At 52.5% G+C, this 12,500-nt stretch overlaps 1 protein-coding gene across 1 annotated transcript in view; it reads right to left on the reverse strand.

Moving 5' to 3' along the window:
- astn1 (astrotactin 1) overlaps positions 1-12,500 on the reverse strand; it is a gene marked incomplete at both ends in the record, with an annotated part of 224,595 nt that overhangs the window by 23,887 nt on the left and 188,208 nt on the right. The window contains 3 exons of the mRNA XM_084458037.1: positions 6,198-6,349; positions 6,979-7,112; positions 8,608-8,876. Coding sequence (XP_084314163.1) covers positions 6,198-6,349; positions 6,979-7,112; positions 8,608-8,876 — 555 coding nt within the window. The remainder of the gene's footprint in view (positions 1-6,197; positions 6,350-6,978; positions 7,113-8,607; positions 8,877-12,500) is intronic.

Consider the following 12,500-nt stretch of genomic DNA (forward strand, 5'->3'; position numbering starts at 1 on the left):
ACCAGACTGGACTTTACGGGAGAGCTGAGTTCCTTCCACACGGCGCGGCCAAGGCCAAGACACACACTTGGTTTTCAGTTAAACATATGGATCCGTGACTGAATGTCATAAGACTGTCTGCCTCAATAAAGACCTCCTCCGCTGGACTCCCTACGGCGGATGGAGACGGTGTTTCGGTGACGTCTGAGGAACTCGTCTCGTCTGAGTTCGGTCGTGGCCAGGTGTCTGTGACGCTCACAGCCTGCCAGCGTCCGTAATGCACCTGCCCCCCCCCCCTCCTCCCCCCCCCCCTTCCCGACCAGCACGCAAGGCGGTGAGCTCATGAGGCCGAGGCCCCCAGGGTGGAAACATTCCACGGGTATGAAGCCCCGTCTTCCAGCGTGGGGCGCGCGTCCCTCTCAGGAGCTCTGGCCCCGCCCGCGGGGAGCACCCGGGCTCAGTGGGAAGGAGAGGGAGGCGGTGTGCCCCCCCCTCCCCCGCCCCCCGGCCACATGGCTGTGAGTAATCTGTTTATGGACTGGATGTCATGTCCCACTGACCCCTGAGTAAACCCTTCTGTTATTGGGCGATCAAAGCGCTGACATCACTCTGGCGAGGCGGCCTGTTATTTTAGGCGGCCCGGTTCTGGTCCGGACCCGGGAGTGATGACGGAAAGCAGACTTCCGAAGCGGTCCCCTTCCACATCTGGACGAGGAGCGATGATGTCAAGTTGTGTGCCTGAGCCGGCCTGACTCCCATTACGCGCTGCGATTAGCACACAAACAACCCCTGTCAGGCCGGCCGGGTGACAAGCGTCGGCTACGATAGCTCACGCTGTGTGGCGAGCGGCCGTTACGTAATGAGCCGTACGGACCCACTCCATTACGACGGCAGTCCTTGAAATGACAGGCGCGGTCCTCTACAATGACAGGAACTGTACACACGTTTGTATTGATTACGTACACATGTTTGTTTTGGCGTCAACAAAGTGGAATGTTGTCCAGATCCCTCTGAAGAGAAGGGCTTCCTCCATGCATGTCTGACCGATCTAAAGAACAGAAGTGAGACGTTTTGTCCTCGTCTTCCCTGGCGGTCTGTGGAAGCTGATCAGATCCTGCCTGTACACGCGATGAAGAAGCTGTTTTGAGTTCCATGTAAATTGGGGCTGAGCAGAGATGAAGGGCCCTGACTGGAAACACACCCCGAGCTGCCTCCCAGCCGGGCCGAGCCAGAACACACGTGCACCTCCTCATCGATCACAAGCCCACATTTGGACTTGATTTAAGCTTGATGTTCCGTTCTTTTCATGTTGCGTTGCAAACTGGAACGAGGGAAGCCATAACCAAAACCATTAAACTCACACAACTCACACACCATGGATACAAGAAGCCTGGAGACCCAGGCAGTCTCCGATAAGACGGCAGGCCTTAGGAAATGTCTCATGGGAAATAACAATAGTATGGGAATCTTTCAATGCTTGGCAGAGTTTCAACTCAATAACTAGTGATGGACTGCCTATACCCATGCATTAATATGTATTCATATTCTGATTGGGCTGTATACTGGTTGGTGGTTCCAATAGCAATATAATCCCTTTAGTCCCCAACAGACCAATGAGTTGCATCAATGGAACGTATCCAGTATTGGTCATGTATTTTGTATTTTACCATACTGTACTGTAATAATAAAACATTTTGTGGAAGTCATATTTTAAATGTTTACAATTCTCTAAGATTACGAGGAGCTACTCCCATACTCCCTGGCTCTCAGTCTCAGTATGTATATAAAATAAAATACAAATATAAAAAAAAATACATTATTATTTTTTATTTTATTTTATTTTTTCTCCATAATATCGGATAGTTGTCAAGAGAAGCAGTGAGAGAGTCTGAGTGAGACCGAGGACAGTGAGGAGATACCAGGTCCGTATCTCTGGAATCCTCCTGCGTTCATCCCAAGGTTATCCCCCGCATGCTAATGTTTAATCTGACAGGCGGGTAAGCGAGAGCTCAAATCAGAACCACCCCTCCCCATGAATCTTCCACAGAGCGAGTTCCTCGGTGGTCCGGGGTCGCGCTCACACACAGCTACACCTCGCTTTCACACTCAAGCTGTGCTCCTCCAAGCAATCAATCACTGAACGCTCGGAGAAACCCAGGTTCTGTTTAAAACACTAACCGGTATAAACCTGTGTGTCATTATATTATACTGTAGTCATACTGTTTGTTAATGCATGCGGGTAATTAGCGATACTGTTTTTGAACACATTTAAAGGTATAGAACGATATTGTGACATTTTCCATTTGCTGTTTTCTACATGAAAACAAGTTGATAGGAAGGGAAAGGAAAGGTTGATCCACTCAGAATAAGTATTCGGGAGGGAAGTGGTCATGTTAAAAAGCCTTTAATGTTTCGGGCTTACATCATTAAAAATGTCATCATGTTTCGACCTTGTCGGTCGTCATCAGGAAATCAAATAAACAGTTGCAATGATGTCTCGTATTTGGGCCTTGATCACAAACAGAACTTCGCGTTCCAAGCAGAGGATCATTAATGCAGGGCTGTTGAAGTGAAGTCACTACTGGGCTTATTCCAGATATTCCTAATCACAATCCTTTTTTGCCATTTGTTCTTGACATACATAGGAACGTCTTACGACACCGTGGAGTCAACAACACAACAATGGACCAGTGCAAAAACAGGACAGGACAGGACAATGCAAAATACAAACATAGTGAAAACTAGCAGTGCTTTTTGCCGACAGAAGAGACCGTGAAGTAGTCAGTATAGTGCCACAATGCAGGGGGCAGGGGAGAGAGTCAGAGGGGAGAGAGTCAGAGGGGAGCCATGTTGATGAGGCTGATGGCCGAGGGGAAAAAGCTGTTCCTGTGTCGAACAGTTTTGGTCTTTGACGCAGCCTCCTGCCAGAGGGGGGCGGTGTGAAGAGGCCATAGCCCGGGCGGGAGGGGTCAGCCATGATGTTCCTGGCCAGCTTCAGGGCCCTGATGTTCAGTTCCCACTTGAGGTCCCAGGAAATGACAGCACCCAGGAAGCGGAAGGAGTCCACGGTGCAGGGTGATGGGGTGGGGGGGGGCTGAGTTCTTTCTGAAGTCGACCACCATTCCCACTGTCTTTAGAGCGTTGAGCTCCAGGTTGTTCCGGCCACACCAGGACAACAGCTGTTCAATCTCCCACCTGTAGGCGGACTCATCCCCCTTGGAGATGAGTCCTAGAGGGCGGTGTCATCCACAAACTTCAGGAGTTTGGCGGACTGATGGCTGGAGGTGCAGCTGTTGGTGTTCAGTGAGATTAGTAGGGGGGGAAGAACACAGCCCTGTGGGGCGCCGGTGCCGGTGGACTCTGGGTCGGAGATGTTCTTCCCCAGCTTCCCCAGTTTAAACCGGTCCTTAACCCCACTCTTCCATACTTCCTCTCCCTCCAGCCTTAGTTCCCTGAGTTTGGATGTGAACCAGGGCTTGTCGTTGTTGTAGCTGATCCAGGAGCAGGTTGGAACACACTGGTCCTCTCAGTAGCTGAGGAATGACGTCACAGTGTCTGCGTGCGTCTAGACTGTTTCCCCCAGTTAACGTAGCCCCCGTCACAGCTGGCCTGTTCCAGCCCAAGCTGGTCTTCTGCTTCGCCTGGCTGGTCCATGTCTTTAATGTCTTCACAACAGGGTTGGAGAGTTTCAGTTTCTGCCTGTAGGTAGGAATCAGATGGACAATGTTGTGGTCCGACTGACCCCACCACCGTGTGAAAGACAGCGTGATAGGTGTTGTTGATTGCCGTGTAGCAATGGTCGAGGGTGCGCTCCTCTCGAGTGGGGAATTTGATCTGCTGCCGGTATTTGGGAAGAACTTGTCTCAGATTAGCTCTGTTGATGTCCCCCAGCACAACATCAAACAGTCCCGATGTTTACGCTCAACCCTCGTTATCTGTTCGGCGAGTGTGCTTTGCGCCTCCTGTCTGGGGGCCTCAGGTGGAATATACCCACACGCTAGGATAAAAGAGCTGGAACACTAGCTGGAACCCCTCGAGATGTACTTCAGCGTCGAGGATAGCATCAGACAGATGTCTCCGTGAACAGTCTCCGGGAAGTCTTTGTTTTTAGCTACTAGCCGCTGGAGTTCATCCATCTTGTTGGATAGCGATAGCGAAGATTCCCGGTAGATGTCTTCGTGAGCTGCGTCTGCGAAGCCGAACGAGGGCCCGGCTCTCCTCCCTCGCTTGCACCGGCACCGTCTCACAGCTCGGGCGAAGACAGCGACACCTCTGACCAGGATATCCAGTCGATCTGAGTTAGTGAGTAAGTCCGGTATAGAGTCCGTAGGAGCTGCTCCCCTAATGCTAACAAGTTCCTCTCTGGTGGAGGAGGTCTTGCAGAGAACAAACTGGGACAAAACAACCGAGGCCGAAAACAAAGAGGGCCTTCGATTGTACGCCTTCTTCACAGGGACATGGATGCATTCTTAGACAGGCCCGTTCACTATAGTATGTTAATTCCCAGAAGGACATTGATAGTGCCAAACTCCTAAAGAGGCTCATTGATTATAACAGCGTCTGGATGAGGCTCTGCAGGACTGGTCCTGGTTAGGGTTAGAGGTAAGGGGTTAGGGTTAGGGGTTAGAGGTTACGGTTAGAAGTGGAGGAGGACAGCTGGAGGTTCTGACTCTGCCTGTAGACAAGCTCATCCAGAACCAGAGAGCCCCTCAGCAGGCTAGACCCGCTGAGCACGGCCCGACGAGACGGCGCTGATCTACTCCAGACCCAGTTCAGGTTCTCCTCAACACAAGACGAGGCCAGAGTTCAGGCTCTCCTCAACACAAGACGACCCCAGAGTTCAGGCTCTCCTCATCACAAGACGAGCCCAGAGTTCAGGCTCTCCTCAACACAAGACGACCCAAGAGTTCAGGTTCTCCTCAACACAAGACGAGCCCAGAGTTCAGGCTCTCCTCAACACAAGACGAGCCCAGAGTCACTGTGCAAGATGACAGCCCACGCAGTCAAGTCACCACTACAGGGATACGGGATCGGGCCCCATGTCTCTAGGGGCCCTGCAGATACATATATATATATATATGTGTGTGTATGTATGTATGCATGTATTTGTACAGTATGTATGTATTTACGCATGTATGTATATATGTGTGTGTGTATGTATGTATATGTACAGTATGTATGTATGTATGTATGTATGTATGTATGTATGTATGTGTGTGTGTGTGTGTGTGTGTGTGTGTGTGTGTGTGAGTGTGTGTGTGTGTGTGTGTGCTCTAGCTCTAGCTCTAGTCTAGACTACACCCAGGATCATACTATTATTACATCTGATGATGAACGTAGACCTAAACCTCCAGAAGAGTGAGGCTGTGCTCAGCTGTATCCCTCAGCCCTCCACACATGAGCCACCGTCTGCTACCAGTGAGCTCCATCTAGTGGTCGTGAGCAGAACTACAGAATAAAAGTGGACCTCAATTGATTTTTCACATCATTGTTGATTGCAAAGCACACGCGTGTTATCTACACACGCGAGGTGCTCCGATGACTTACGGTACCTTTACACCGACGATCAGGAGAACGTGATGAGGGTACGAGGGGTACGGTGAGGGGGGAACGTGATGACCACCTAACCCAGGGTACGAGGGGTACGGTGAGGGGGGAACGTGACGTTTACGAGGGGTACGGTGAGGGGGGAACATGACGAGCACCTAACCCAGGGTACGAGGGGTACGGTGAGGGGGGAACATGACGGGTACGAGGGGTACGGTGAGGGGGGAACATGACGAGCACCTAACCCAGGGTACGAGGGGTACGGTGAGGGGGGAACGTGACGGGTACGAGGGGTACGGTGAGGGGGGAAAGTGACGGGTACGAGGGGTACGGTGAGGGGGGAACGTGACGGGTACGAGGGGTACGGTGAGGGGGGAACGTGACGGGTACGAGGGGTACGGTGAGGGGGGAAAGTGACGGGTACGAGGGGTACGGTGAGGGGGGAACGTGACGGGTACGAGGGGTACGGTGAGGGGGGAAAGTGACGGGTACGAGGGGTACGGTGAGGGGGGAACGTGACGGGTACGAGGGGTACGGTGAGGGGGGAACGTGGCGAGCGCCTAACCCAGGGTACGAGGGGTACGGTGAGGGGGGAACCTGACGGGTACGAGGGGTACGGTGAGGGGGGAACGTGACGAGGGTACGAGGGGTACGGTGAGGGGGGAACGTACCCGTCTCAACTCTGGAGTGGTCCGTCCGCTCCGTCACCTTCTCCTGGCTGATGAGGTAGTCGACGATGCGCACGCCGATGGGCGGCTCCGTGTGGGTCCACTCCATGATGACCAGAGAGCTGCTGGGCTCGTAGGAGTGGGACAGACGGAGCCTGGAGAGAACCGGAGAACCGCCTTCAGCTCAGCTCCACGTTGGACGACATGTTTTATATTATATATATATATATGGATATGCCATCATTGAACTTGTATCTAAAGATTATATATATATATATATACATTATATCTGAAATCGCTGCCCATCTTTCACCGCAGGCTCAAAAATATCTTCAAGAAGTACTACCATGATCCTGCCTCTTAAGCACCTATTGTATTTTAGATTTCTATTCTTGTACTTTGCCTTCAGCACTAGATTATGCTCTTAGTCACTTGTTTTAGGAAGGAGATGCACTTGTGAGTTCTGGCAAGTAGTAGTACATTGGCTTTTTCTACGTTAAATGCAATTATTGTTAGTCGCTTTGGATAAAAGCGTCTGCTAAATGACTGTAATGTAATTTAATGTAATGTAATATAAATCCTCTTATCTTTAGATACAAGTTCAATGATGTCATATCCACCAGTTTATACAGTAAATCCGCTGATCCCATAGCACGTCATTAGTGTGTGTATAAGTGTGTGTATGTGTGTGGTGTTTGGATGATATTGAGGATGAGGGTGTTTGGATGATATTGAGGATGAGGGTGTTTGGATGATATTGATCATGTCCTGTGTGTGGACTCACAGGGGTTTGGGGAGGGGGGCACACATGGGCAGACCGTCTGCCCCGAAGGCGCTGGAGTCACAGCGACACCAGTCATCGATGACATCACCCTTCCCAGAGCACCACAACATACTCATCATGGCTTCCTGCAGAGCCTGGGGAGGAGAGGAGAGAGGAGGAGAGGAGGGGAGAGGAGGAGGAGGGGAGAGAGAAGAGGAGAGGAGGAGAGAGGAGGAGGAGGGGAGAGAGGAGAGGAGGAGGGGAGAGGAGGAGGAGGGGAGAGAGGAGAGGAGAGAGAGAAGAGGAGGAGAGGAGGGGAGAGAGAGAAGAGGAGGATGGGAGAGGAGGAGGAGGGGAGAGAGGAGAGGAGAGGAGGAGGAGAGGAGGGGAGAGAGGAGAGGAGGAGGGGAGAGGAGGGGAGAGAGGAGAGGAGAGAGAGGAGAGGAGGAGAGGAGGGGAGAGGAGAGGAGGAGGAGGGGAGAGAGGAGAGGAGGAGGAGGGGGAGGGGAGAGAGGAGGAGGGGAGAGGAGAGGAGGAGAGTAGGGGTGAGAGGAGAGGAGGAGGGGAGAGGAGGAGGAGGGGAGAGAGGAGAGGAGAGGAGGAGAGGAGGAGAGGAGGGGAGAGGAGAGGAGGAGGAGGGGAGAGGAGGAGAGGAGGAGGAGGGTAGAGGAGAGGAGGAGGAGGGGAGAGAGGAGAGGAGGAGGAGGGGAGAGGAGAGGATGAGGGGAGGGGAGAGGAGGAGGAGAGGAGAGGAGGGGAAGAGAGAGAAGAGGAAGGGAGAGGAGGAGAGAAGGTGAGAGGAGAGGAGAGAGAGAAGAGGTGAGGAGGAAGAGGGGAAGAGGAGGGGAGGGAGGTGAGAGAGTAGAGGAGGAGGAGAGGAGGAGAGGAGGAGAAGAGAGGGGAGAGGAGGAGGAGGAGGGGAGAGAAGAAGAGGGGAGAGAGGATAGGAGAGGAGGGGAGGAGGAGAGGAGAGGAGGAGAGAGAAGAAAGAAATAGAGCTTCAGTCAATACCAGCCTGGAGCAGGCTTGCAGCTGGTGAGGTATTACGTCTCCTTGGGGGCGTCAGGCTAACGGCTCAAAGCATATTGATACGGTCTTACTGAGCATTGATACGGTCTTACTGAGCATTGATACGGTCTCACTGAGCGCGTTCTGCCTGGAGCGCAGCACGCCTACATGTGTTCTTCAGGCTCTCACTGAGGAACCGCAGGTCACCTGAGGACCGAGCAGGTTCCTACACAAACATAGCTGCCTAGACTGGGTTTGCTCTTTGCAAGCTAACGCAAGTATTGCATGGTTACCACACACACACACACACACACACACACACACACACACACACACACACACACATACATACATACAGTACACACACATACACACCCACACATAAACACACACACACACACACACACACACATAACCAAACACACACACACTCACCCACACATAACCAAACATACACACACACACACACAACAAAAAACACACACACATTCACACACAAAGACACACAAACAAACACACACACACACACAACCAAACACACACACACACACACAAACACACACACACACACTCAACCAAAAACACACAGACACACAAACAAACACACACACACACACACACACACACACCCTCCCGCCTCACCTGGTAGGTCTCGTTGTTGGACACCAGCTCGTAGAGGGGCGTGGCCTTGCTGATGTGCAGGAGCACGGGGTCGTTGGGCCGGCCCGGCCGGGGGCTCATGTGACAGAGGGGACAGGCGTGGGGACACTGGCCCTGGCTGCTGCAGTCCATCCGCACGCCGGCCGCCATGCGCTTAGCGCCGCTGTCCAGCAGGCTGGCCACGTAGGCCGGGTAGGTCAGCGCACGCGCCTCCTTGTCCCGCTCCTCCGACTCCTCCGAGGGGGAGTTACCTGGGGAGGGAGGGGAGGAGAGACTTAGGGAGGAGTTACCTGAGGAGGGAGGGGAGGACAGGGGAGGAGTTACCTGAGGAGGGAGGGGAGGACAGGGGAGGAGTTACCTGAGGAGGGAGGGGAGGAGAGCCTTAGGGAGGAGTTACCTGAGGAGGGAGGGGAGGGGAGGAGAGCCTTAGGGAGGAGTTACCTGAGGAGGGAGGGGAGGAGTTACCTGAGGAGGGAGGGGAGAGGAGGGGAGGAGTTACCTGAGGAGGCAGGGGAGGAGAGGGGAGGAGGGGAGGAGTTACCTGAGGAGGCAGGGGAGGAGAGGGGAGGAGGGGAGGAGTTGGGGAGCGACCGTTGAACAGTTTGACCCGTCTGCAATTCCTATAAAGTTACAGTTTGCCCGCCAGTTACAGGAGGGCGTGTCCGATGTCTGCGCACCCTTAAACGGCACCACACCCCCTTCAGACCCTTAAAGGGCACCACACCCCCTTCAGACCCTTAAACGGCACCACACCCCCTTCAGACCCTTAAACGGCACCACACCCCCTTCAGACCCTTAAAGGGCACCACACCCCCTTCAGACCCTTAAACGGCACCACACCCTCTTCAGACCCTTAAACGGCACCACACCCTCTTCAGACCCTTAAACGGCACCACACCCCCTTCAGACCCTTAAACGGCACCACACCCCCTTCAGACCCTTAAACGGCACCACACCCTCTTCAGACCCTTAAACGGCACCACACCCCCTTCAGACCCTTAAACGGCACCACACCCCCTTCACACCCTTAAACTGCACCACACCCCCTTCAGACCCTTAAACTGCACCACACCCCCTTCAGACCCTTAAACTGCACCACACCCCCTTCAGACCCTTAAACTGCACCACACCCCCTTCAGACCCTTAAACTGCACCACACCCCCTTCAGACCCTTAAAGGGCACCACACCCCCGTCAGACCCTTAAACGGCACCACACCCCCTTCAGACCCTTAAACGGCACCACACCCCCTTCAGACCCTTAAACTGCACCACACCCCCTTCAGACCCTTAAACAACACCACACCCCCTTCAGACCCTTAAACGGCACCACACCCCCTTCAGACCCTTAAACTGCACCACACCCCCTCCAGACCCTTAAAGGGCACCACACCCCCGTCAGACCCTTAAACGGCACCACACCCCCTTCAGACCCTTAAACGGCACCACACCCCCTTCAGACCCTTAAACTGCACCACACCCCCTTCAGACCCTTAAACAACACCACACCCCCTTCAGACCCTTAAACTGCACCACACCCCCTTCACACCCTTAAACTGCACCACACCCCCTTCAGACCCTTAAACGGCACCACACCCCCTTCAGACCCTTAAACTGCACCACACCCCCTTCAGACCCTTAAACGGCACCACACCCCCTTCAGACCCTTAAACGGCACCACACCCCCTTCAGACCCTTAAACTGAACCACACCCCCTTCAGACCCTTAAACTGCACCACACCCCCTTCAGACCCTTAAACGGCACCACACCCCCTTCAGACCCTTAAACTGAACCACACCCCCTTCAGACCCTTAAACTGCACCACACCCCCTTCAGACCCTTAAACGGCACCACACCCCCTTTAGACCCTTAAACTGCACCACACCCCCTTCAGACCCTTAAACGGCACCACACCCCCTTCAGACCCTTAAACTGCACCACACCCCCTTCAGACCCTTAAACTGCACCACACCCCCTTCAGACCCTTAAACGGCACCACACCCCCTTTAGACCCTTAAACTGCACCACACCCCCTTCAGACCCTTAAACTGCACCACACCCCCTTCAGACCCTTAAACGGCACCACACCCCCTTCAGACCCTTAAACGGCACCACACCCCCTTCAGACCGGCGCGGTATCTATCTATTGTTTTCCATTTCCTGTACGACTGGCGCTGATCACGGCCGTTCATAATGACCACAAGGTAGGACATCTGCACTCTCAATTATATCCCTGTGGTCATTATGAACGGCCATGAGAGCAGCGCCGCTCGTACAGGAAATTGAAAACAATCAATAGATACAGTAGAGCGCCATGAATGGAAATAGAAAGGAAATCTGCATACGTTTGAACTGCTTTTAATGAACTCATTTCCACTTAGTCTAAGTGAAATCAGGTCTTTTTTTATTTTTATAATTGTTTGCATGTATTTTATTGAATGTATTTTCCTGTGCTATGGACCTCCCTGTGGGCTGTGTCAGGAATGAATGAATGAATGCACATATACAGCAGACAGTGAATGAATGAATGAATGAATGAATGAATGAATGCACATATACAGCAGCCAGTGAATGAATGAATGAATGAATGCACATATACAGCAGACAGTGAATGAATGAATGAATGCACATATACAACAGACAGTGAATGAATGAATGAATGAATTAATGAATGAATGCACATATACAGCAGACAGTGAGCGCTCAACACTGATGGAGTGCGTCCGTTCATCGTCTGCTGTACGCGTGCATGAAAAGCAGTCCAAACGTATTCCAGAGTGTGGATTTCAGGCCCTTCTCGTTAAACGTACCCTCTAGAACCCGTCCCCGTCGAGAGCTGCGGCCCAGTGGGCCGAACGCGACGCACGTTCCCCGTTTAATGACGACGTTCCGCCCCAAAAACACTTCAGCCCAATTTATTCTTCCTCTATCCGCATTTGTCAAACGTCACTTTTCCAGCGGCATAAATCCGTCTTCAGGGCTCCCGACGCCTCCGAAGCGTCTCTGAAGAACCACTGAAGCGTGTTTTAAAATGGCGCAGATTAGCCGACCCTGACAGCGCTGAGCTGGGTGCATACACGCCGGTTAAAAGCTCAACAGCCAATCAGGATGCAGCCGTGCGGCGGAGTTGGCTTTGATGAAACACGACGTGGCTTCATGAGCCAACGGGGTGAGGACAACACACACAGTATACGCATGCACACGCACACACACACGCACACACACACACACACACGTACACACACCTACATACACACATACTGTACACACGTGCACACACGCACACACACGCATGCACGCATACCCCCACACACACACGTACATACAGTACACACATACTGTACACACACGCACACACGCACACACACACACACACACACACACACGCACGCGCAGACACACACACTTTTGTCATTGGAGTTGGCACATGAAGGATGGGAGTTATGGAGTGTAATACAGACCTAACTGTCTGTGACACACACTAAATCGATGGGATCTTCATGTTGATCATGTTTATCACACACTGCTGTGTGAGATGATTTATGGTCACTGGGATGAAAGATGCTTGATAAACAAACATCCACAGCTGGAGGGTTCCGCCTGTAGAACCGCTGAACACAACGCTGGCATGGAAAATCATTTCACAAACTAGAATTTATTTCAAGGAAAGGTCGAAGAAGAGGAGAGGGTTCTAAAGACAGAGGAGAGGGTTCTACAGACAGAGAAGAGGAGAGGGTTCTACAGACAGAGGAGAGGGTTCTACAGACAGAGGAGAGGAGAGGGTTCTACAGACAGAGAAGAGGAGAGGGTTCTAAAGGCAGATAAGAGGAGAGGGTTCTAAAGACAAAGAAGAGGGTTCTAAAGACAGAGAAGAGG

The sequence above is a fragment of the Borostomias antarcticus genome (assembly GCF_949987555.1).
Source record: "Borostomias antarcticus genome assembly, chromosome: 24".
Lineage (NCBI taxonomy): Eukaryota > Metazoa > Chordata > Actinopteri > Stomiiformes > Stomiidae > Borostomias > Borostomias antarcticus.